Source organism: Balaenoptera acutorostrata, chromosome 8 (genome assembly GCF_949987535.1).
Source record: "Balaenoptera acutorostrata chromosome 8, mBalAcu1.1, whole genome shotgun sequence".
In the NCBI taxonomy this organism is placed as follows: domain Eukaryota; kingdom Metazoa; phylum Chordata; class Mammalia; order Artiodactyla; family Balaenopteridae; genus Balaenoptera; species Balaenoptera acutorostrata.
Window position 1 is genome coordinate 27624999 of NC_080071.1, and position 25629 is coordinate 27650627.

At 36.0% G+C, this 25629-nt stretch overlaps 1 protein-coding gene across 2 annotated transcripts in view; it reads right to left on the minus strand.

Annotated features, from left to right (window-relative positions):
- LOC102998353 (sodium channel protein type 1 subunit alpha) overlaps window positions 1–25629 on the minus strand; it is a 136318-nt gene that overhangs the window by 61442 nt on the left and 49247 nt on the right. Inside the window, exons 2-7 of one of the 2 annotated variants that reach the window (XM_007183215.3) lie at window positions 24122–24434; window positions 10461–10579; window positions 8252–8341; window positions 6595–6723; window positions 4443–4534; window positions 3129–3398 (exon numbers count right to left, since the gene is read on the minus strand). In XM_007183215.3, coding sequence (XP_007183277.1) covers window positions 3129–3398; window positions 4443–4534; window positions 6595–6723; window positions 8252–8341; window positions 10461–10579; window positions 24122–24385 — 964 coding nt within the window. In that variant the 5' untranslated portion in view covers window positions 24386–24434. Of the gene's footprint in view, window positions 1–3128; window positions 3399–4442; window positions 4535–6594; window positions 6724–8251; window positions 8342–10460; window positions 10580–24121; window positions 24435–25629 lie in introns of those variants that run through there. The other variant, XM_007183214.3, reaches the window with a different exon arrangement.

Here is a 25629-nt window from a genome sequence, read left to right on the forward strand (position 1 = left end):
ATACATTATTATAGTTTTAAATACATTATATAATTTATTCAAAGGCACAAGTATTATTCCCTCTAAATATTAGATATTATATTAAGGAGATTGGATACTTAGTTAATAGTACAAAGCATTTGTTCTTTATGAATGTAAAATTAGTGATAATCACAGGTACTAACATAGTATTTTAAAATGTATCAGTGTTTTTTTTACCCTCCTCAGGAAAAATAAAAATTTCATTCTGTAAAAGTAGATAAGAATGGCAGGGATTTCTTTGCTTTCTCAAAACAGCTACATATTTCAAAATAAAGGGATTTTAACTTTTCTGAACTGTCTTCTGTATTTTTTAACACTTTATAAATGACTAATAATTAATTATAATCTACATTCTACCAACTTATAGAATATATCATAGGCAGCTTATAGTAAAAGATGCATAAATCATGTCAACTGCTAAAACAAGTGAAATAAAAAATCATTTTAAATATTGTACTAAAGCTAAAATAATTATTATAGGTGAATATTTCACTATCTCAAAGTTTTCTGTCTCTGGCAAATTCGTTAGATTCTTTCAATGTCCTGTTGAAGTGTCACTTCCTCTGTGAATTATTTCTTGATAGCTTCTACTTTCTTCCCACTTAAAGATTGGCAAAATTAAGAAATCCTCTCACTGTGCTACCAGTAACATGTACAGCCATTATTATTACATTCACTGTCTTATATTGTGATTATTTGCTTACAAATACTGTTCCTCCTTGAAAAAAATGTCTAATCATTAATTATTTCCATATTACTAGTGTTTGGGACCTAGTAGCCTTTCAATAAAGTTTATTGAATGAATAAGTAAAGGGATGACAAAAAGAGAAACACATGGAATTAAAGAGTCATTTTGTAAAAAGGACAATTTTGGATTTTGTAGGAAAAATATTTTCTAGATGCTAAATCTTCTGAGAAATTTACTCTACGTATAGTTCTGTAAGAGATACAAAAATACATAATGGAACTATTTTAATTTTCAATGTCTTTACTTCTCTGAACATAAGAATATTAAGATACAATTTCTTAACTTTTCAATGAAATTAAACAATGTGAAAGGAATATGACAGTTTCTGGATAAATTTTTTTTTTATTTATTTTTGGCTGTGTTGGGTCTTCGTTGCTGCATGCAGGCTTTCTCTAGTTGTGGCTAGCGGGGGCTACACTTTGTTGAGGTGTGCAGGCTTCTCATTGCGGTGGCTTCTCTTGTTGCAGAGCACAGGCTCTAGGTGTGTGGGCTTCAGTAGTTGTGGCTCACTGGCTTCAGCAGTTGTGGCTCGGGGGCTCTAGAGCACAGGCTCAGTAGTTGTGGTGCACGGGCTTAGTTACTCCTCAGCATGTGGGATCTTCCCGGACCAGGGCTTGAACCCGTGTCCCCTGCATTGGCAGGCGGATTCTTAACCACTGCGTCACCAGGGAAGCCTTGGACAAATTTTTGGTACCAGATATTTATAAGTGAAGTTTCGTCCATTAAACTCACTGATCTAGAAGTTTAATCTGGAGAAAATATAACTTTCAGTCATAATGTTTATCTTTAATTTTAATAAATTTAATTTTCTATTACTTTCAAAAGTAAACCATTTTATTTATATTTGCATTTAGTTTAAAATAATCTTTGTTCAACAAATGGAATATTATTAGAGAAAATGATAAGAAACAGATTTTTAGGGCTGAAAATAGCCTCAGATATTCTTGACTTCTTTTATTTTGAATGTAACAAAAATGGAGTCCAATAAATTTTCCCTAGAGTGAATAAATCCTAAGTGACATCCTCATAATCAGTTCCTTGATCTTAGATTAAAACAACAACAACAAAAAAAGCAGATTTCAGGGAGTTGGTGACAGCAGTGGGCTTATAAGGATCATGTGAAGTGAATAAGGGACATTTCATGTATTCCTCTGACATGTATTTTTCTTAAGGCATTTCTCTTAATCCAGCGATTTACAATTATTTGCAAATTATTTGTTGGCATGTCACTAACATCATGGAAGTGTTCATCTGTATCAACCAAGGTATTTTCCAGATCTATAACTATAAAAAGACACTGATTAGTTTTTTTTATTATGCTATCATTACTTTAAGAATTATCAAACCACCAGTAAGTAAACTTTATGACTAATCCTACTTCTTCCACATAACCAGTCACTAAGACTTTCTTTCTTCTTTGATTTTTTTCTAAGAATTACTCATCACCTTAAAATAATAGATACAGCTATATTTAAGCACATCTAGAGTCTAAGTCTTACATATTTAATATTTTCCTTTAAAAGGACATTCCCTTTCATGAGTCATGTTCTTTCTCTGTGCTTTTGAAATATTGCTACTGGCAGATACTAAAATTATATGATAGAAAAAGAAATTGTTAATTTTACTGTCACTTTAAAAAGAGGATATCAGGCCAATTATTTTTTCAACCTTCTAGAGTAGACTATTTAAACGTTTGACTATTTTGTCTAAACTCTTGAAATAAAGATAAACTGATTCTCATAACTTCACAGTTTTATGACATTTTTAATTTCTCTCTCCTAAACGTTGACTCTCATTTTCTTCTCTTTGATGTAATACTACTTTTAACTCTTATTCTACAAATGTAAGAATAATGTTAACCTTTAGGTCTCATTGCTTTCCATAACACAACAATAAAAATAACCCGGTAAACTATAAGCACCCTGGAATCATGTGCCATCACCATTATTTTCCCAGCATCCTGTGCACTTTCTGGTACATAAAACACATTCTACAATTAGTGTTTAATGGGTTACATTTGCATAATACTTTGGCGTTTACAAAGGGTTTTCAAATACTTTATGTCATTTGATTGTCTCAAATGAGACAATATACAGCATTGTACACTGTGATGAGAAGAATGTACAGCAACCCAATATCCTAAGAAAATTTCTTTCTAGCTGAATTTTTCAGCCTCCCATAGGGTTATCAATAAAATAGTTATCATAGTTATCAATAAAATAATTAAATGTATGTGCAAACCATTATAAGGTGATTAAGAGATCACAACCTGTTATGCAATCATTTAAAAAATTTTCCATGCCTAGATGGAAAGACGATCAACAATGAAAAAATAAACCTACATAACAGTAATTCTTACTTGAATCTTGAATATATGACTTCCAGTCAAACTCATTGAGAGTTTCATTTACAAGTGTGCCATTGTAATTCACAGTTATATTCTTCTCTACACTATGTTCCTCCAGGGAAGCATTGGTGGGAGGCCACTGTACACATTTATTCCGCAGGTTGCCCATAAAGAGCTGCAGCCCAATCAGTGCAAACACGCTCAGACAGAACACAGTCAGGATCATGACGTCAGAAAGCTTCTTCACAGACTGGATCAGGGCCCCTACGATGGTCTTCAGGCCTGAAAGAAAGAAGGTTATTACTATGAAGACTTAGAATGTCTGAAATACCAAAAGCTTCACACAATTTTCTTGAAAACATACACTCCATGAATAAGTCTGAAAATGATTGCAATGCTAGTGGGAGAGCAACACTTCATGGAAGGCTGAAGTGCTTATGGAAATAAACTCTGGAAATGTAAAAAAATCGAAACCATGAAATGAAGATCCATATCCCATTAGGTTGGGAGTAAATAGCTGGAAGTTCATGGTCTTCACAAAGCCTATATTAAGGTCTTGTACTTCTCCGTTTTGCTAATGAAACTTGCCCCATACTTTCTTTCATTGGGGTCAGTTGTCAGTTTTATAACAAATTACGTGAATAAAAATATTTTAAAATTCCTATTCATAAGTAGGAAAGGTTTTGCTATAAAACTGGAAGTGGTTTGGAGTATAATTGCACTTTAGGATAATAACTCCTTGGGGAGTTCCCTGGCTGTCCAGTGGTTAGGACTTGGCGCTTTCACTGCCGTGGCCCGAGTTCAATCCTTGGTTGGAGAACTAAGATCCTGCAAGCTGCATGGCACGGCCAAAAAAAAAAATGATAATAATAATAATAATCCTCCATGCAGACCCATGCTACTCTTTATTATCTTATTCCCTTGTCTTTTTAAGCAATATTAAGATTTACATTGTATATACATTGTCACCAATGCCTAAAATGAACAAGAAATTACAGATCGGTACATTTGATATGGAACAAATCCTTGGTATGACTGATGTGGAGAAAAAACCCAGCACATCGCTAAGTGCAAATCACATAGACTGTATATTACAGTGTCTCATGCAAGAAATTGTTAAGCTCCAAGGATGATGAAAAATGTGAAAACATAAAATTTTATGTTCAAATAATAAGAGTCATTTTCTGAATAATACCCAATTTTGATAGTTACGATTTTGATGATTTTAATGATGATGACCCCTGATTTTCTGTAATGCTGAATGTCAAGAAAAGAGACAGTTGCTGAAAAAAACATGATGGATGAGCCTCAGTGTTTAACCCTCACCTGGAATGACTGAAATTGTTTTCAGTGCTCGGAGAACTCTGAATGTTCTCAAGGCGGAGACATTGCCCAGGTCCACAAACTCTGTCACATATCTGTAATAGGGAGTTCACATACAAACACAATAACAGAATACAAAGAAAGAGCTGTAGGTGCAAGGATCCTTATGCTTTACACTGATCACTTCTTACCTGAAATTACAGAAATAGTTTTCAAAGCTCTCAAGACTCTGAAAGTGCGAAGAGCTGAAAAATTGCCTAGGCTTACAAATTCAGTTACATACCTGTAGAATTAAATAAGAGTTATTCAAGATTTAAGCAGGATTTATATTATTTGCTTGGGTCTTTTATAAAGACCTTCTTGGTGATTTTGAATGATAATATTGTAAGTAACAATTTAGAAATTAGGGTCTATCACTATGGTTTTCTTTACTCAGATAATTTAAGGCTGTTAACTAGATGTAAACTTCATAATGCACACAATCCTGTTGCCATTTCAAAAAGCAATACAATCGATATCGTGTAATTTAGGAGAATTAAGTAGAAAGAAAATAATTCTTGGCTATAGTGTCATGGAATTAGTTTTTAAAAAAATACATGAAAATCATGAAATCAGGGCTTCCCTGGTGGTGCAGTGGTTGAGAATCTGCCTGCCAATGCAGGGGACACGGGTTCGAGCCCTGGTCTGGGAAGATCTCACATGCCGCGGAGCAACTGGGCCCGTGAGCCACAGCTACTGAGCCTGCGTGTCTGGAGCCTGTGCTCCGCGACAAGAGAGGCCGCGATAGTGAGAGGCCCGCGCACCGCGATGAAGAGTGGCCCCCCTTCGCCGCAACTAGAGAAAGCCCTCGCACAGAAACGAAGACCCAACACAGCCATAAATAAATAAATAAAATTAAAAAAAAAAACAAAAAACAAATGGGTAATAGCATAAAATACTCTTATAAAAAAAAATCATGAAATCATCCAAGAGAAATTTAGAAAGATTGACTTACTGCCTATCTGTACGTGATCAGGATTTCCTAGTGTAACTCTTAAGTGAAAGCTAGGCAAATTAAGAACAATATTTTATGGGGGCCCAATGGTTACTCCTGCCATTACTGCTATTTTATTCTCAAGAAACAGTAGCCCCAATATGCCTTCTTCTGAGCTGTGGCCAGAGGGAATGGTGAAGAATCATCCTGACTAGATATGGAATTAAGATGAGACAGACAGCATCCGGAGCTGTGAGAATATCAGCACCATTTCTCCTCTGCCCATCCATCCACCTCCTTACACCTGTAAGAGGCCAAGAATGTCAGCTCCTGAAGGATGAGAGTGAACTGTATTGGTCCACCTTCCTCCACACTCTAATTTTACCTACTGCTGAGTGGCCTTCTGTTACTTTTCTGAATGTCTTCTTCTTCGGGGAAGTATATCACTAGACAAAAATAAAAATAAGCAGGACTGCAGAAATTGTGCATAATACTGAGTGTATCTGGATGGGAAATAAGGATAAGAAGGTTAATATAAAGAAAAAGATGAAGAAAATTATAAAGGGAAAGAAGAGAGGAAGAAAGGAAAAGGATCAGGTAAGATATAGGAAGAGGCAGAGAGAGTGTGTTTGTTTATATGTCTTAATTATCAATTGACTGATGAAATAACAATTTAATGTTAAATACATAATATATTAACTACCTTATTTTTTCTATTAGTTTGATTTGTCAGAATGTTTTGATGTTTATTTTCTATTATTCTACCAAAGAAGCTGGGGAGAGTGTGTGACGTGGGTAAGGTCAATGGAAATCTGTAGGGTCAGCAGAATTGTTTCTGGCTGTAATTTTAAAAAGCCGTTTTCACAGATGTATTATGAATACATTTATGCTTTCATATTAGGGTGTGTGTGTGTTTGTGCACCTGTTGAAAAAGCAGCATGTATGAAATTTGCTGACAGATGTTTGTTACATGTGAAAATTGTAATTTCAATTACTGCAAAGCCTTTATGCCAAAGTGAAATGCCACTTTGACCTCTGTTGCGCTAAATTAAAATCCAGAGCTTAAATATATAAATCACACTGAAATATTCTACAGTTAAAGCAAGCTTATTCTTCAAAAGCATGAGCACTTATAGAAGACAAAATATAGTCTCTTTTGAAGCTTCCAAGAAAGGCACTTACGCAAATGTAATGACAGTGAAGTCGAGCCAGTTCCATGGGTCCCGAAGGAAGGTAAAATCTTCTAAGCAGAAGCCCCTTGCAATAATTTTTATAAGTGATTCAAAAGTATATATTCCTGTGAAAGTGTACCTGGAGACAAGTATCCAAAAAGAATGGATAAACTAATCATTTTCTTTCACAGCAATTTCAATTACTTGTCACTCCATTAAGGGAATAGACGAATATTATAAAACGAATCTAAGCAAGTTAATATTATTTTCAGGGAAATAAAACATAGCCGTAAATTTAAATTCAACTCCTTAACACATGAAGAGTTGGCTTTAAGTTGTCCTAAGAGTAGGGTGAGAACCACATACTGTATAAAGTGTATCTGAGATGTCTTAGTATTGACATACATGAAGAGAGCCTCTGAGAATTACCCAGTACATTCACATGACGGAGTAGCTGATCAACAATATTGCAGAAGCATAAAATGATTTTCCTTTAGAAAGTAAAAAAACTCAATTTCAACCATGTTTTATGAATGAGGGAACATTGACAAATTAGTCTCAAGTTTTTCTCTTTCTTTAAGATAAGCTAGGTTAACTTACTTGAAAAAAAGAATTTTGTTAACATCAAAAGTGGGTAAGTTTAAGGTCACAAGAGGTGAAAATTTAGTTTAGAATAAAATACTGAGTCTTAGACTGGAAACTTAGATGTTTCCAAAATTTAAATCTTCTACTCAGTTTAAATGAGCAGAAATTTAGATATTTCCGAGTAGAAACTTAGATGTTTCCAAAGTTTTAATCTTCGACTCAGAAGTTGGAGAATGAAATCACGGCAACTAGGGCAACTTGAGACCTGTGGGCCTCACATGGTAGCTTTAATACTTTAGAAATCCTTTGTATATAAATTTTTTATTTTCTTCAGAATCTTTATCCCTTTTTTGACTGGGTCCAACCTGGAAGTTTCCAGGAAGGGAAAAAGCCCTTGGAAACACCCCCGTGGTGGTTGTTTTAAGGGTCAGCAGGCACAGAGCAATACTGGCTACCACGCCGGCCATGCAAGCAGACCCAGCAGCACTTACCACACATCTGGCCTCTCTGTCCTCAAAAGTATCCCAGAACAGAGCCCATCAATACAATTAGTAATGCATCTGGTTTCTGAAAATCCTACCCTAACTTTCCCTTCGGTTAGCTTAGCCCTCAGTCAATTAAATTTTCAAGTTTGAAAATCTCAAATTTTGTGGGCTTTTTTTTTTTTTCAGCGAATTTTTTGGTGACCACATTTGAAACTGATATAGGCCTGACATGGAGTGGATGTGTCTGATGGAAGTGAAAACTTTGTGAGGCTCAATATTATCCTTTTAGGGCAAGTGTAAGACTCACTGAATTCATCTGGAAATGAACTGGAACCAAGGTCTACCATATTGGTTCCTTTCTGTGAATACTTTCATCACATTTGCTTTGGTCACTGTAGATCCTACAGGAAAAGTGGCAAGTGTCCAAGAATGATGGGCTTCTGGTAACCACCAAGTACACGTGAAGGAGAGAGATTAAATACTAAATACATATATGTAGATATAGATATATGTCTATATGTCTGTATGGCTATTCATCTATACACACACACATATACATACTCATGTAGGTAGCTTAAAACGTTAAGTTGAACTTACTCTACATTCTTTGTCCAGTCAGGAGGGTTACTCATTGTCATAAACACACAGTTCGTCAAAATAGTGCACATAATTAGCATGCTGAATAATGTAGGTCATTGTTAAGGAACACACAAAAGAAAACCCAAATCCATGTATCATATTACATAAAACTACCATTGAAAAGGTCAACCTGCAGTTTGGCCAGGACTCAGGGCCAAATACCCTATGGGCAAGTCATCTAATCTCTTTAAATTTCATTTTTGTCATCCATAAAATTTAGATAATAATATCACCCTCACAGAGTAGTTTTATAGATTAAGTGAGATAATGTATGAGAAAGCTTTATAAAAGTATAAAGTGCGGCTTTTGTTACTATTATTAAATCAACCTATTTATTACCTCCCAGAAGACTTTAGGGGGAAAACAGTGGGCACTTTGGAGTGGTCCAGTTTTTGAGCAGAGAGCACTGACTTGAACTAATTTAGTTGATTAAAATAGTAAATTGTTGAGGAAGGCACATCCCTGCAGAATTGTAATTTCTTAAATACATGTGATACAATATAGTTGAATACATTAAAATTTATATAGTTAAAGTACAGCATGGTGTTAAGGGTCGGGTTGCTCTATTTCAACTGAGTTTGTAAACGTGTAGCAGCGTTGGATAAGACTGAAAGTGAATATTCTTCAAGGCCATGACTTAACATGATGTGAATGTAATTAAAATTCAACATAAAGGTGATCTTAGCAACATAAAAGTGACTTGGGCAAGTCACTCAGCCTCTCTGTGCCACGGAAGCTTCTTGTGTCTCTACTGAATTTTATGCAGTGGAGCTAATCAGGTATGGAACTCATCAGTCTGAGGTACAGATTAAATGGGTTAATATGTGTGAAGTACTTGAAACAGGTCTGTATGTTAGTAGACATGATCTAAGTGTTAGCTAAAACCAATGACTAACTATGACATAACAAAATTACGGAGCTGAAAGGGACCTTAAAAAACAACTGTTTAATCCCTATATTTTAGAAATCAGAGAAATAATGCATAAGCTCTAAAGAAATTAGATAACTTGGCCACAGATTAAAACACAGGTTTCTTACTTTCACATCCAATATTCTTTCCACCACAGTTTACTGTCAAAGCAAAAATTTTCCGTATGTGAAAAAGAAAGTTTTCATCAAATGACCACATGATGGCACTAGGAACACAAACTAGGATGAGGAAACCTCCATAAATGTAAAAACTCTGAACATATAAATTTTGTGTTTCAAATCTTTGATTTTTAATAATGCCGTATTTATACCATAAGGAATCTCTTGCTATCAGTTTAGAAATAGAATGGACTTTTAGGTTTTAAAATCTTTTTTCAAAAAATCAGGTAGTGTAAGTTTATGATCATTATAACAGTATTTCTATATTTATTATTGCCAAAGCCACCAAATGAGACATAATCAGAAGTGAAGGTTTTTGCCAATGAATATGAACAGATGAATTTAGTTGCAGAATCCTTTTTTAACACCAATGAGAATCTCAAAGCCAAATCCCTAAAGACCACTTGGAAATACAATCTCAGCGTCTTTCATTAACTTCCAAAGCCCTTACTAAGCAATCAGTTTTGCACGGCAGAGTCATAATTCAATGACTTAAACTTGCAATTAAGCCAATATTCCAGTACTTCCTCACAGATTTCATTAGGAAAGTTCAAAAACTAGCTAAATATTGGCCAAAGCCCCCTGATTTTCTCCCATGGAAAATATGCTTAAAGGTTAATTCTAAGGTACACTAAAATGCTTTGTATTATAGATAGCTCTATATTGGCTCTGGATGTAAATTTTTTGCTATTATATCATTATTCACTGCAAATTCTAGAAAATCAGAAACTTTGTACAATATCTTAAAAATAAATATGGTTATTTTACACTAGATTTGTAGGACTTGATACATATAAGTGTTTTTAGAAAGATATGTATAATGTTAAAGACTTTGATGTATAATATATATTTGAAAGATATATATATATAGTATATATATAATATTAAAGACTATGTAAGTTTCAGTGACATCTATGTAATAAATTTTAAGAATAAGGCTTTTATGACCAAAGAAAATACAAAATGAGAGTGATAAAACCACAGAATATGGACATTTCCCAAGTTAATTTTACATTTAGCTACAAAGCATTTATAGATTATGTACTAATAGCTAATACTGATTGCATGAAAAGGATATGAATGTACCAAAATCTTAATAGCTATTTTCCTAAGAGGATTGAAGGGAGTTAAAATGTACAGGGCAGAGGTGGCACTGAACCGGAAGATGGCCTTCCCTTTATTCAATACTATAAAAGTCTGTAAGATAGGAACACATAGAAGTATAAAAGTATAAACCATTTAAACTCTATTACCCACCTTCTATCACTTGTCAAAATGAATTATTCCAATGTTGCAACTTTCGATGCGCACCATGAAGACAAACTGTTACTGGATCTCTTCTTAACTAGAGACAACATCCAATGGTATAACTCACCTTTGACCTGATACTTACCTGCAATTTTATCGTATATAAGACAGTTAGCCAAGGTAATTTATTCATTTTCTTAATATTTTAAATATCTGAGTTAAAGGAAAAAGTCTCAAATGGGTGCACGTTATCATTTCATTCTACAGATCTTAGGACACTACATTCCTTTTACAGCGATTTCAGCTTTTCCATTTCAAATATCTTGAAAATTAATGCTCTGGAATGCAAAATCATTCAGTAAAACAAATAATATTTTTGAAATAAATATTCTTTTACCATTTCTGCTTATAAAATAAACATTATCACTCTATTTGTAATAGGAAATAAAAACAGCCACCATCAAACCCAGTCTTGGGTTAGATGGATGTAATCCAATAATTGATTTCTGGAGGCCAAGCTCCCTGGAGAGTATCCGTTGGCCAGGAGTGCTAAATTCTGTATTGGGATTTCTGAGTTAGCTGACACACTGAATTCTAGTCCCAACTGGCTGCCTATTTCATGTAGTGCTTTCTTAGAGGAAAAGCTCAAAGCCCCTGCAGAATCTAGGATCCATGGATGTGAATGGAACTGGCATTCTAAAAATTAGACATATTTGAGCACAATTAGCAGTGTGTAGAAAAAAACAAACAAACAAACAACAACAAAAAACAAAGCAGCAACATACAATCGTGTATCAAGGATTCTGACTCAGTGTTTCCTAAGACCTTTATGTACATTCAGACTGGGGGGGAGTGGAACCTATTTCTCTATGAAGAACGTATCTTGAGAAGGGAACTCCAAATCTTTTAAATTTAAACCCCATACTTCAAAAATACTGTTTTTCTGACTAAGGACACATATCTGTGTAGATCACATTATGACATAGCAAGCATTAACCTTATGTTTACTTTCTACTAAGAATCTTTGGCAAGGGTTTATTCTCTACATTTAGTCTTCAGGTCATTTATAGATTTCTCATTTCTTTTCACCTCTACCTTCAGGGTTTTCTAAATTGAAATAGAGTAATTACTCTAAAACATTTACTGAGTTGCTGTTTGAAAATAGCACTTCCTGGCTGGTATACGTAAGAGTGCCCTAAATCAGGGCTGTGAAAATGGTCCCCCAACCAGTGCTGGTCTCCAAGTTGTTCCTGATCTGTGACAAGATTTGAGAGTAAGTATTTAGAAACTTGTAAGACAATTCGACAGACTAATTTTACATCTGTTGAATGTAATAATAAAAAGACAGGGTGTATTTTGCAGGTCTGTTTTTCATTTCAACTTTCTGGAAATTAATTTTACTGTATTTTATAAAATAGCAACCTCACCTTCACAGCAGAGAGTTTGAGATGCATTGCTCTACGTCTAACTTTGACTCCATATTTCCACTTTCATCTTTGATGGACTGTGGGTCCAGAGTACAAAGAAAACTGTGTCACAATGTCCATTTGTAGGAGGGGAGAGTTTCACCTGTGCCTATTGGAGGAGCAATCACCCGTGTCTACAAGACTTAGTGCTCTTTTGCTCTGATTCATTCAGTGCCCCTGTCCCTAAATGGCATTGTGAGATCATCATAAAATGTGCACAGACTTGTGCAATGCAAATGCCTTTGCCCTAGGGAGTACACACATGCAAGGACACAGAAAGGCTCTGAGTGAGCTAAATCAGGACCGAATATGGTCCACCTCGCAAACCAACTGCCTATGCTTCCTTTCCCCAAAATTATGCTGAGTAAAACCTGATGGAAATATTGTGGTCTGGGAGTGGGAGAGCCAGTAAAAACATAACGTAGAATATATCTTTTTAACATAAGAATTCCCTCATTTCAAATAATATTACAAGCCTAATTTTGGAAAAGAAGTTACAGCCCATATGGGACCTAAATCATGGGCTGGAGGAAGAGGGGGATGAAGATGGTACTGATTGTCGCTCAGTGGATAAGAATAATAATCCAGCTCATCCTGAGGAGATGAGACCACGTGCAGAAGAGATCACCTGTGTCTTTGGCTCTGTGGCCACCCCCCAGCCCAAACCATGAGCAGACCTAACAAAAAAAGAAGTAGAAGAGATGGAGGAAGAGGGTGATGAAACCAAAGGCAAAGCTGCAGAGGCCAAAAGAAAGGGGTGGAGAGAGAAAGAAGTTCTGCCCTAAAGACCAAGAGGAAAAAGAAGCAAGACTCAGAAGCTGAACCAAGAGGAACCCAAAAAGGCAGGGCAAAGGGCCAGAACTCAGCAGGGTAAAGCTAACGAAAGCCACGGCACCCTGATGCTGATAAATAATTCTCAATCTAAAAGTCCTGTAACATAGAGGAATTAATATTTTGACACAAAAGTTAAATGCAAAAGGACAAAATTCCCAATTGTTCAAGCCTTAGATGGAAACTTTTACTGAGTTTAGGGTATATTCTCTTTATTTATTTAAAAAATTCAAAGAATGTATTTTAACTTCATATTTATAAGAAGTATGTGTACAGTGTGTAAGTGCTTACAATTAGAATGTATAATGGAATTAATGAGGTTTTCCTGTACAGCAATATTTGTTCTCCTTTAATTTTTCACAAGCCGTATAGATAGATAAGACATCCTTGATAGAGCTCCTGGGAAGCTGATGATAACACCGGCACTAAGGGACTATTTCAGAGGGTTTCTTCTGTGAGGACTTTGCTGTTCCCAGGTTGAAACATATATTTACATACAAACTACACAAATGTTGCTTTAAAGTGTTTATGGATTCATTTTAAACAGCTGAATTATAGAGCAATCCAATATTAGAATCTTGACTCTGTTACCATTTTTATGTCAGTAAGTTCCATTTAGAACTTCAAATTTGCTATTTGTAACTGATCTTGTATCTATTTCCTCATCTATCTGTATCCATCCTCCTTATATTTACTTGTACAGAGAAGAAGCCAAACATTTAGTTTCTAAGTGTTGAGGATTAATGAAAGGATACTTGCCCCTAAAGACTCTCAAATACATGTTTCCCCAAATAATGGTATTGATAGTATTGAAGGGAGAAGAGAGTCAGAAGGGAACACTGTTTACTTACAAGTGGTCAAGTAACTTTAGAATTTTCAAACATAAAGATATTTGCCTTCCTCATTTCACAGATAAGAAAGGGATCAAAAAGGAAAGAATTAAAAGACTAGCCAAGATGTTACTATTACCCCCACCCCATTTTTTTTTTTATTGTGGTAGAATACACATAACATAAAATTTACCATCTGGTCCATTCTAAGTGTACAAGTTCAGTGTTGACATTTTCAAAGAATGTACTGAATGGCTTATTAGAGGAAAGTATTTTAGCATCCTTTTAATCTAATTAGTTTAATACAAATTTCATTAACATAACTACTCAGGACAATTTTTATTGCATTAAGTCACTTCAATAGAAAAGAAAAACTTCAAAATTGATGGTGGAGGAGAAATGGTTGATATAGTAGTATCCAGGTTGAAAAAGGCTTTTTTTTTTTTTTTTACAGCTCAAGGCTGTAGGAAACTCATGAAATCATTTTAACCTGAGAATAATACTGTGCCTCAGAACCAAATTCAAAACAGCATTTTGACTGAATTAGAGATGAGATTCTATATATAAAATATCACTTTAAAGACACATTTGTAGGAATGTAACTCTCTTCACATACTAGATGTTGATCAGGCTTGTCACTTATCTCTTCGTGTATAGCTACCAAACTCAAGTAGCATTTATGAAGCCCCTATATGATAAGCTGTTAATATGTATGAGTGTGGTGGACACCTGGAAAGCAGCCTGGATCTCATTCTCAGTTCAATCGTTAATTCAATTGACTTCAATGCAGAAGATTTGTGTTAGTTGTTTAGCACAATATTTGCAAAGCTCTGTGCTAAAGTTTATAAGGAAAACAAAGACCCCAAGTAGTTTGGGGTAAATAGTAAGTTATGACCCCAAGAAGCTTGAAAACTAGTAAATGTTCAACTATCTATACTAATGGAAGAAAATCTAGAAGGGTAAGTGAAGGTTTACTTAGACCGGAGCTGCCCAATAGAAATATCACATGAACTACAAATCTAAGCCACACATGTGATTTTAAGTATTCTAGTAGCCATGTTTAGAAAAAGAAAAAGAAGCAGATGAAATTAATTTGAATAATGTTTTCTTTAACCCAATATATCCAGTAAATTATCATTTGGGGATGAAGTCAGTATTAAAAATTATTGAGATAGTTTACATCCTCTTGTCATACCAACTGTATGTCTTCAGAGACTTGAACTCGCCACATTTCAAGTACATTTCAAGTACAATAGCCACACATGACTTATGTCCACTGAATTGGGCAGCGCAGACCTAGGCGTAAACCATTCATTGTACTGCCAGTTTATACTGTCTTCAGCAAGCCTTGCCAGGTAAAAGTCAATTCTAGCTTTAAAGAAAACAACAACAACGAAAACCCAAACAGGTAAACACCCTTGATAATCAAAGCTTAATAGTCTGGAAAGCAAATTAGAAAAACATAAGTAGGATTTGTTTTAACTTACGTATTTATTGAGTGCAGACTCTGGAGTTGGATGCCTGGCTCAAAATCTGGCTGTGTTGCCTTCCAGCACTGAGATCCTGGACAAGTTACTAACTTTTCTGTGACTCATGTGCCTCTTTTGAAAAATGGGAATAAGTACACTAAGTTCACAGAGGTGTTGTGATTCCAATTCAGTAGGTCAGATTCTGATGCCTAGTATTCTGTACTTTTAATAAATAACTCAGGTGAGTCTGCAATAGGAGAGCTGTGAATCTGTTTTTATTAACAGTTCTCATGTTGTGTACCTGGAGTAAAATCCTTCCCCTTTATCTAACTGTATAGTCAATAAGGAAACACTTAGGTTATAACAGTTTGGTAGGATTGCTATTTATGAATCTGTACCCGTTACTATTTAGTAGTCTTTTTTTTGTCTCTGGGTTTTTAGAAAGTGTTTGCTTATTTTTTTACTCAGGATGGACACTGAATTTAACAAGCCATAGTTTTCCAGTTCCCTTTTAAAAATATGTCCATTATCTTAACTTTTCTTTCACGCTAGGGGTCTTGTTCCTTAAATAGTTTAAATCTAATGCTCAGCTTTGTGTTTATCTAAACATTATTGAAAAATTGCCAAATCACAGGATTGACTCCAAATTTACTGCAATTTTACTGCTCTAAAAGTAAACGTACTGGCAAAAGCAAGAAATAACAGAGGAAGGTGAGCAATGATCATGAACAATAGAAAAATGCAGAATATACTATTGGTTGATTCCACTTATGCCTTAGCCTCAAAATTTAAAGAGGCAATTTTCAACTTGTACTTACACTGTGATCCAAAAATGTGTTTGGAGGTCAATTGTTTGGAACTTCGAACATATTTTCCCAAAGAAAGGAGATACATATATATATATGTATCTTTTTTTTACACATAGAATCAAAAACCTATGTAATTCCTAATTAAATAGAATTCTGTATAATGACAATGTGAAACTTTATCCCTGTGTATAAGCAAGTGTGACTCTGAAAATGGTAACAGACTTCTAAGTTGGGTTGCAAGGTATACCTCTCTCCCCTTGATGTTGCCCTGGCATTCAAACTAGGGAAATTCCCTGACGCTATCTTCTGCCAGAAGTGGGGTCAACTTTTAGCTCTAAGCTGCTGGCTTGAGAAGAGGTTCCACCGGGAAAAGGCAGAATGAGACCGCATGGCAGGAGGAGGGATGCTGCAGAGCTTTGGGTGTAAAGAATTGCATAGACAGTCAAGAGATTCCGATTAGTACACATCTCTGGGGACATCTCTTGTTCTGGGCCAATTCCAAGGCATCTAATTCTTTTTTCTTTTTTTTCCTGTGAGCTCTCTAAATGGTCTCACCTACTTCCTTGCCTATCTTTTTTTTTTAATAACCTGTGGATTCAGGCCAAGATTTTCCTCCTTTTCTGGCTCACTGAGGGATGGAAAGCTTTCTCACAGGTTCTCTACCTGACTCTGAAGTTAGTGTGCAATATTTTAAAAAATGTTTTCTCTCCCAATCTCATTCTGTCTTACCCCTTAGATGCGGGATAATCATCCTAAAGAACAACTTGTGGACTTGTGCCTCCTGTGGCCCACCAAGCGTTAATATCCAGCCCTCATCTAATTGCACAGGGGTCTTGAAGCCAGGGATCACAAACCAAAACCCCCCACAGAGGCTAGGCAGTGTGAGAGACCTGCCAATTTTGGGCATGCAAATCAGTGATGCCAGATCTGATATTGTATGAGAAATCCTAAATATGCAAAATTATACATGTGTGTGTGCAATCTTCTGCTTTATAAATCTCAGACACTAATTCAGAATTGTAAACAATATTGCATGAGGCAAACAAAAATGTGTCTGGGGGCTCAAGGCATTATAGTTTTTTTATCTTTGCTTTAAGTTCATGCAAAAGAGAAAAATGTGTACCCAGAAAAGAGTCTGTAAAATTGCTTGTCCCTAGGCTTTAGCTGGGTAGAACAGTTGCAGTGGGGCCAGTGCTGGAGAGTTCCCAGCTGGGCTCCTATCAGCCAGGGTTACAGATGCTTCTGCCTCTATCTCAGACAGAGAGAAAAAATTATAACCACAGGGTGAAATGATAAAATCTGGGGGTCAAATATTTCTCATCCCTGTTATCTTCAGCCCATAGCATGGGTGTGGTACACTATTATATGCTCAGCTAATTTTTCATTGACAGAAAAGGACTAATTTGCCCAGTTTTATTGCAGACTTTTCTGTGTGAGAACTTTGGGCAAACTCTTCCATGTCAATTTCTACATCTGAATGAAGATTATAACAATACTAATCTCAGGGTTGTTTAAAGAATGAAATGAAACAAAATGAAATAAAACATGTGAATCCCCTTAATGAATTCAAAGTGCCATATACACTCAAGGATTAAAGGATTAAAAATGTGTGTCTCTCTGGTTCTCAAATATATACACATACAAACACTTGTGTACTTGAAAGCAATGCCAATTCTCACATTGGAACTTTGCCGCTCAGTTTCCTTCCTCCCAAGTTTCATATTCAGAAAACAATGCCATCCATTTGTTCCCATCTGTTAAGCATTACACCTCCAAAATAGATTCTGATCCCATCCATTATTGTCTTCATTGTCAAAAATCTAGACCAAGCCTCCATAAAGACTCCCAGTTTGATCTTTAAAAATGTGAAGTGGGGACTTCCCTGGTGGTGTAGTGGTTAAGAATCTGCCTGCCAACGCAGGGGACATGGGTTCGAGCCCTGGTCTGGGAAGATCCCACATGCCGTGGAGCAACTAAACCCGTGCGCGCCAGCTACTGAGCCCGCGTGCCACAACTACTGAAGCCCGCGCACCTAGAGCCCGTGCTCCGCAACAAGAGAAGCCACCGCAATAAGTCCACGCACTGCAATGAAGAGTAGCCCCTGATCGCTGCAACTAGAGAAAGCCCGGGCGCAGCAACGAAGACCCAACACAGACAAAAATAAATAAATAAATAAATTTATTTTAAAAAAAAAAATGTGACGTGGACATTGTCACTTCTCTACCCAAAGTCTTCAGAGAATTCATTTTGCCCTTAAACTTCGAACTCTTTAAGATGTCCTAAAGGGTGCCTTGATCTAGCCCCAGGCCCACCTCCCCAATCACATCTTACTCGCCTTTTACTTATTACAGTCCTGCTATATTACATGTCTTCTTATGGGCTATTCCCTTTCCCTGGAAGGCTTCTCTCCCTTCTTCTTTCTACCCTTGAGATCCCAATATAAATGCCATTTCTTTACAGAGGCATACAATTTAAGTTTCCTGAATCTGTCCTCTTTGAAAAAAAGGTGCTTATCACCCTATTAGAATCTGGTGGGAAATGTACTTCTCTAATTATTTTAGAAGCTGATCCAGACCCCCTGAGTCTCAAAGATTTTAGTTTTTATAAAGGCAGGGGATGCCCCTGATTGAGTAGAAGTAGTAAAGCAACAAGTCAGGTTTGGGAAATACTGCCAGCCTAAGAGATGAGGAGTACAGCTGGCAAAGTGGCATAAGTGAAGGGGCAGGAAAAGCAGTGACAGGATTATTTAGAGTCTATCAATCACTGACTTCTCTTCTCCACTGGTATCATTAGTGTGACAACTGCAAACCCAGAGTAGCATGGTGATGAGCCATGGAAGCTGACGGATCTGGTAGTCTAGTCTCTGTTACTTAATAGCTTTATGATCTTAAGAAAATTAACTTTATCTCAGTTTCATCATTTTATTTTATTTTATTTTTTTAGTCATCAATTTTATACACATCAGTGTATACACGTCAATCCCAATCACCTAATTCATCACACCACCATCCCCACCCCCCTTTGGCTTTCCCCCCTTGGCGTCCATACGTTTGTCCTCTACATCTGTGTCTCAATTTCTGCCCTGCAAACTGGTTCATCTGTACCATTTTTCTAGGTTCCACATATATGCATTAATATACGATATTTGTTTTTCTCTTTCTGACTTACTTCACTCTGTATGACAGTCTCTAGATCCATCCACATCTCAACAAATGACCCAGTTTCGTTCCTTTTTATGGCTGAGTAATATTCCATTGTATATATGTACCACATCTTCTTTCATCATTTAAAAACAAAGATAAGAATTATCTTGGAAGGACATGTCAGTTAAATAAGAACTGTAAATTTCCTAATGCACAGTGCATAGGGCAGAGCTACTGTTTTTGCTTGCCTAGCACACCTTCTTCAAAGTCTCCGTCTCTTCCTTTTAGAGAAAACCTCTGCCTCACTGGCCTCTGGCCATGTGGCTTGGATGCAGCTGACCCACCCCTTGGCAACACTGGTCAACATGTGATGCTGATCTGGCCAATGAGAGCATCACAAACCCTTGGTTACAGTGATTGGTTCAGAAGAGGCCATGTGACCTAATTAGACTGAATTTCAGGACTTTTGCAAGAAATTTTGAAGAAAAAGAGAGCTCTTTTTCTTGGGGTTACTAGGCTGTAGGATGTTAGTTTCATGCTACTGGTGGCTACTTCTATCATCTTGTGGGAAGAGCCAGCCTGTGAATGCAGCCAGCATAGGAGAAAGTAGAACCAAAAATGGAAAAGGACTGTGTCCTGATGATGTTGCTTTAGGTACTGGATCCTTTGATATTAAGACCAGATTTACCCCACACATACATTTACTTGTTTGTTGCTTAGTTTGTTTTCAAAAACTAGTTTCTGTTGGTTTTTGGTCACTTTCACTTGAAGGGAAACTTATTAATATGGCAGGTACTTAATAAATGCAGTCATTATTTTACTACCATCCTCATCACTTTGGGATTGTTTCTGAGGCAGAGACGGGGAGGTGACAAAGAAGAAAGGAACATAAGGAAGAAATAATAAATGGGTAAGAGAAAGATTTGGAAGTAAACTGTAGTGCCTTGCAAGTAAGGGAGAGCCTGGGTGACTGCTAATTCTAGAAGAGCTAATGATATACAAAGAAAAATCATGAATATGACAATTCATGGAATCCTGAGCTTTTACCATCTACTTTTCTGATTTTCTTTTAAACTCCTTTTCCAAGAAAAACTCCCTAATCCCAATTAAAAACAAAACAAACAACTCTCCCTACCCCATGTAACAATTAAAAACTCCTGTGGAATGACAAACCAGGCATGAATTTAAAATCACAAGTTCCTGTATGATTCTTCATGCAGCCCCAGTAAAGAGGGAGCATGCATCTCTTTAGAAGAGCTGATAAAAAGGGAGAATAAATTGTCTTTAAACGTCGAAGAGACAATCAAGGAAAGAGCACATTTTTACATGGATACATTTCTACATTCCATAATTAACAAACATGCATTTTCACTACAGATCTAACATACCTCATTCTATTTCCAGTACCCTGTCACACTGTCAAAAGGATATTTTCTTCCATGGTACTAATGAGTCATCTGTAATTTTAAGAGAACATGAGAAGGAAGAAGTTTTCTGCAATAAAGAGTGGGTGAAGAATTTGAATGTATAGCCAAATGGTGCAAAATCAACCAAAGCTATGAAAGGAAGCTGTGAAAAAAAAAATCCCATGAGGAAATAAAGGTGTGTTCACAAGCTAAAATGTGCCTTGTCACACTGCTAAAGTAAATAAACAAACAAAGGAACCCAACCTGGAATCATGTTCTGAAGATCACGGGACTAGAGCTAACATGGTATGGAAAATTCTGTGACTCTCCTCTGATAGCACTGTTATTTTACTCCTTAGTTCTTACCTCGGACTTCTGAAGGCTTAAAACATCTGAGGGTCTGGAAGTGCTTCTATGAACCACGAGTGTTCACGAGATGGTTGCTACTATTTCTAGAGTTACTACCACAATATCACTGACCATGGATTAAATTATTTTAACAATTTCAACAGAAAATTTGAACATTATATAATTTGTACATTTTAAGCTAGGGCAAAGAAGATAAAAATATGTGGGCATGTGCCATCTGAAAATATAGCATCAGCAGTGACATTTTCATAAGCTCACTGACATTGTCTTTGCAGAAGATCACAGAGAGCTTCACTGGGGTTTGCGTCCTTTCTATTCCTTACATGTAGATTCGTTATATATACGCACCACTGTATTTTAACCTAAAACTTAACATAGATTCTGCAACCATTTTTTGTAATAAGCTTGCTTTGTTTATTCTATATATTTTTAAGAAAGAAACCAGAGACTTGGTATATACATACAAAGGACACATTAAGTATTGTGCTTGAGTTAAGCCTTAGGGGAGTCACTAGTCTGATTAATATTTGCATATTACAACCCACTCAGGCAATAAAATGCACATCCCCAAAATCAGTGATGGTGGGAAATTTCATCCTAAGAAGCATTTTCCCCAGTGACATTTCCAGCATTAGACCCTTTATCTATACTGGGAGTACTGTGCATGTGTACTGCCATCCTCAGATACTCAAGTCACTAAAGTGAAATTGGTCATCAAGTAGCAAAAGAAATATTCACTATTTTTAAAAGGTTATTATTTTTCTAAGGATTCCAGCTTCAATCAGAGGAAGCTAATTCAGAATTTAAGACTATTCCTCCATACTGAAATAATCCAATTATGAAGGAAAATTTAAGACTAGAAAGAGTGTACACACAACCATAGAAAGTTATAAAACATGAAAATACAAAAGAAGGAAATTTCCAATACATAGCTCAATCATGTCCTAAGCATGCCATGTTAGTTTTTAAGGATTTCAGTCCTGCAAAAAGTTTCACTTGTATTTCTGTTGAATGACTTACATTTGGAGACTTGCTGGATGTCAGCTCAATGTGAAAGCAATGGATGTGCCTCACTTTGGGGAAACCTCCTTCCTGATAAGATGTTAAAGGCAAGTTTGAATGTGAACCTAACAAAGTTTATAAGGGTTACTTCAGCACAAGAATCTGAATAGTCATTCCTTCAGGATTGGTCTTTTACCCTCAGTTTTAAGACCTTTCTTTTAACTATTTGGATGGGTTTGCATCATTTTGTTTTCCATCTGCCTTTATATCCTTTGTTATATCTCATTCATTATAAACCAATTGTGGACGGCTTTGGGGACATTCCCTCTAGATGACAACTTTTATCAGTCTAAAAACCCTTTAATTTAAAGGAAAAGATTAATTGGATGATCTCGTTTCCACTTGAAGAATAGCTGCCCTTGTCAACACGCATCAGTTTGGTCTTTCTCAATGTATGCATTTATTGTTTTATAGATAAGGACACAGCACAGGAGATGGGATGCTAGACTTCAGCCCTGTTTGATGAAGTGGTAGACTCTGGGTGGCTTTAATAATTTTTAGATGGTGATTACTACTGGAGAGGTAGGGGCTGGATGTCTGGGGGCAGCAAAATGCCTGCTGAGCATGGAGCCCACTAACCCACTGTAATAGCAGCTCTAAATAGATTGGCTATGTCCAATGGCTATAAATAAAGTAACATACTTTAGCGTTAATGAATTTCTGCCTAGAACACATCAGAGTCATTATTCAATAATAGAGTAATTTTAAATAAGTTAAAACGTATGAATAGTTGGATTATCCACATTTTTACTTTTTTTATACAAATAAACCCCTCGTAGTCTGCTTAATTTGGGTTTTAGCTTTTCAGATATCATATTAAATTAATTTCCAAAGGAGTGACTTAATGATAAAATTCAATTTTTCTCATAATTTAAATGGAAGTTATGAAACAGATAATGGCTTACCTACTAAGATTTAATAATACAATGTTAATAAGCAAAGTTAAATAAAAGATAATGAATCTATGGAAAATTATTAATCTCTTCCTTCACAGTAAAATGGTCAAATCAGTTTTTAAAAAGGAAAAGTGTGTTACACTTAAGCTGGCTATATCCTGAAAAGTTTTTTAAAAAAATCTGAACATAATGAGGTTTTTACCTCTGAAAGTTGTAGTAGTCAATGAGAATGTATTTACAAAACTGTCTCGAATCCAAATACTAAAATTCCAAACTTATGCACTTGATAAAAACTAACACGATAACTGTGCCAGCAACCAAAAGCATCCCTAAACGTTTTGGGGGTATTTTTAAGGCCCATGTTTAACTAAAAGATTTCATTTGCTTAATTACAATTTTTGTGCTGTACCTTTCCACCGAGTTCACAAACATTGTTCTAGGTGAAAAGGATAATAAAATATTGCAAATTAACTAGTCATAAATTTAATCTAAAATCAATACAATAATCTTTTTTGATTTTATCTTTCTCTACACTTTTCTTCTTGGTTTGGTGAAATCATGGTCATAATGAAAGGCTGGGTGCTTACTATTTTCATTTCAAGCATGGATATTCAAATATCATTTATATGTTCTTCAGAATACTACACTTTGGGTCATCCTTACCCATATCAATATATTTCCACCAAAAGATTAAATAAATTTTTAAACTATAGTTTGTATAGGAATGTTTTTTCCCAATGAAAAAAAGTTTATTCAGGAAGTTAACTGATATATTATATATAACATAGTATTTATATATAATATAGAAACTGAAAACGCTTGTGGCATCAAATTTCGTTCCATGAGAAATGAATACCAATATTTTTGAGGTCTTTATAATTTGTGATAATTTCAAGATTTTCAAGTACAGAAAACCCATAAACTGTAAATACAATCTCTGGGGAGAAGTTTTTAATTTGTTAAGTTAGCTGCCTACAACATACATTTATTTTTAGGTATCTATCGTGGTGCATTTGGGACAGCTCCATCTGTTATGATATAATCAACTTATTTGTCATGTATATGCATAAAACATATGCAAATGTGTTTTATTTCCTAAACAGAAGGATACTTAGGCTTTGTGCTAACTTAGCATGTGTTGGTGCTGTAACAGTCCGAGGTATACTGTAAGGCAATTAGCAGCAAAATATGCCGGATAAAACACACTCACTTTCTTATTGATGTAGTAGGGGTCCAGGTCCTCCAGCGGCTCTGACACCATCCCTGGAGGGATGTCTCCATAAATAAAAGGAAGGTTCTTTCCAGCTTCCAAGTCACTATTTGGCTTTGAGCCATGTTCGTCATCATCTTTCTTGTCTGGTTTGGGATTCTTAGCCTTTTCTTCTGCAATGCGTCTTTCAATAGCTGCAAGAGATTCTCTGGTGAAGAAGCTGAAGCTGTCAGGTCCTGGTGGTACAAGCACTGTTTGCTCCATCTTGTCATCCTGCACATTTTAATCACCATTTACTCTGCATATGAAAGTCCTAAAAAAAAATACAGATATTTTAAGGAGATTAAGAGATCTTAATATCTACAAACTCCTGTCATGAAATAAGAGCTAGAGGATTGAAATGTTCGTTTCCAATTAAATCCAAATGGAATTACTAAATATAAATTCTTTTTTTGTAGTAAGAACATTTAACTTGAGATCTTTAACATGACACTTTCAACAAATTTTTAAGTATGCAAGACAGTATTGTCAACTATAGGCACGAAGTCGTACAGCAGCTCTCTAGAATTTATTCATCTTACATAACTGAAACTTTATGCCCAATAAATAGCAACTCTCCATTTCCCCCTTCCCCAGCTTCTGGCAAACACCATTCTACTTTCTGCCTCTATGAGTTTGGCTTAACAAACATGTTTTCTATCTCGGGTTTGTTAAATGTCCCATGTTTATCAATTCTTGTGCTTTGCCGAGACAGGAACTGCGCCATAACTTAAGAAAGTAGTTCAAGTATAGCCTTAATTAAAGTACATTAGTTAAATACCACCCTGTCCCAAATGGGCTGTTCACTCTGTGAGCCACCCAGAAGATGAGGATGTAGCCCCATAGAGACCATGGTTAGCTCATCAACAGGCTGAAGTGGAAAGGGAGTTGTCTCTGAGAGGATATGAAATCCAACCCTCTAATCCGCACAAATGGCTCCTGGCCAAGCCGGTCAGAACAGTTTGCTGCAGCCTGACTTAATAACCAGTCAAACAGCTACTGCTGTCCTGATTGAGCCTTCATCTATTCTGAGATACAGACAACTGGAACTGTGACCTGTCACATCATCAGCCATGCTAGGGTTGGCTTACTTAAACACGTACAGAAAGAGACGGTCCAAGGTTAGACAGATGCCATTTAGATGACTAAGAATGAGAGAAAGGCGAGGCTGGGAAGAAATTACTAGATTGGGCTGCAGGTGGGAGAAGATAGCTGTAGGTGCAGGAGATAGCAGGATTCTCTTATTTCAGGAAAATAAAATAATCGGAAAGAAGACAGTTCCGTAAGTTAAATAGGAACTGAGGTTTTCCTTCACTAAAGCAATAATGATATTCTTGCTGATTCTATAGTCCTATAGTGAGAAACATATGAGGACCCGAGGCAAAACACTCGACTCTGTGTAGCAGTCAGACTTGATCTGATGCCCGAGGCCAAATCCCAAATGTATTGTTTTAAGGCATATTTAATAT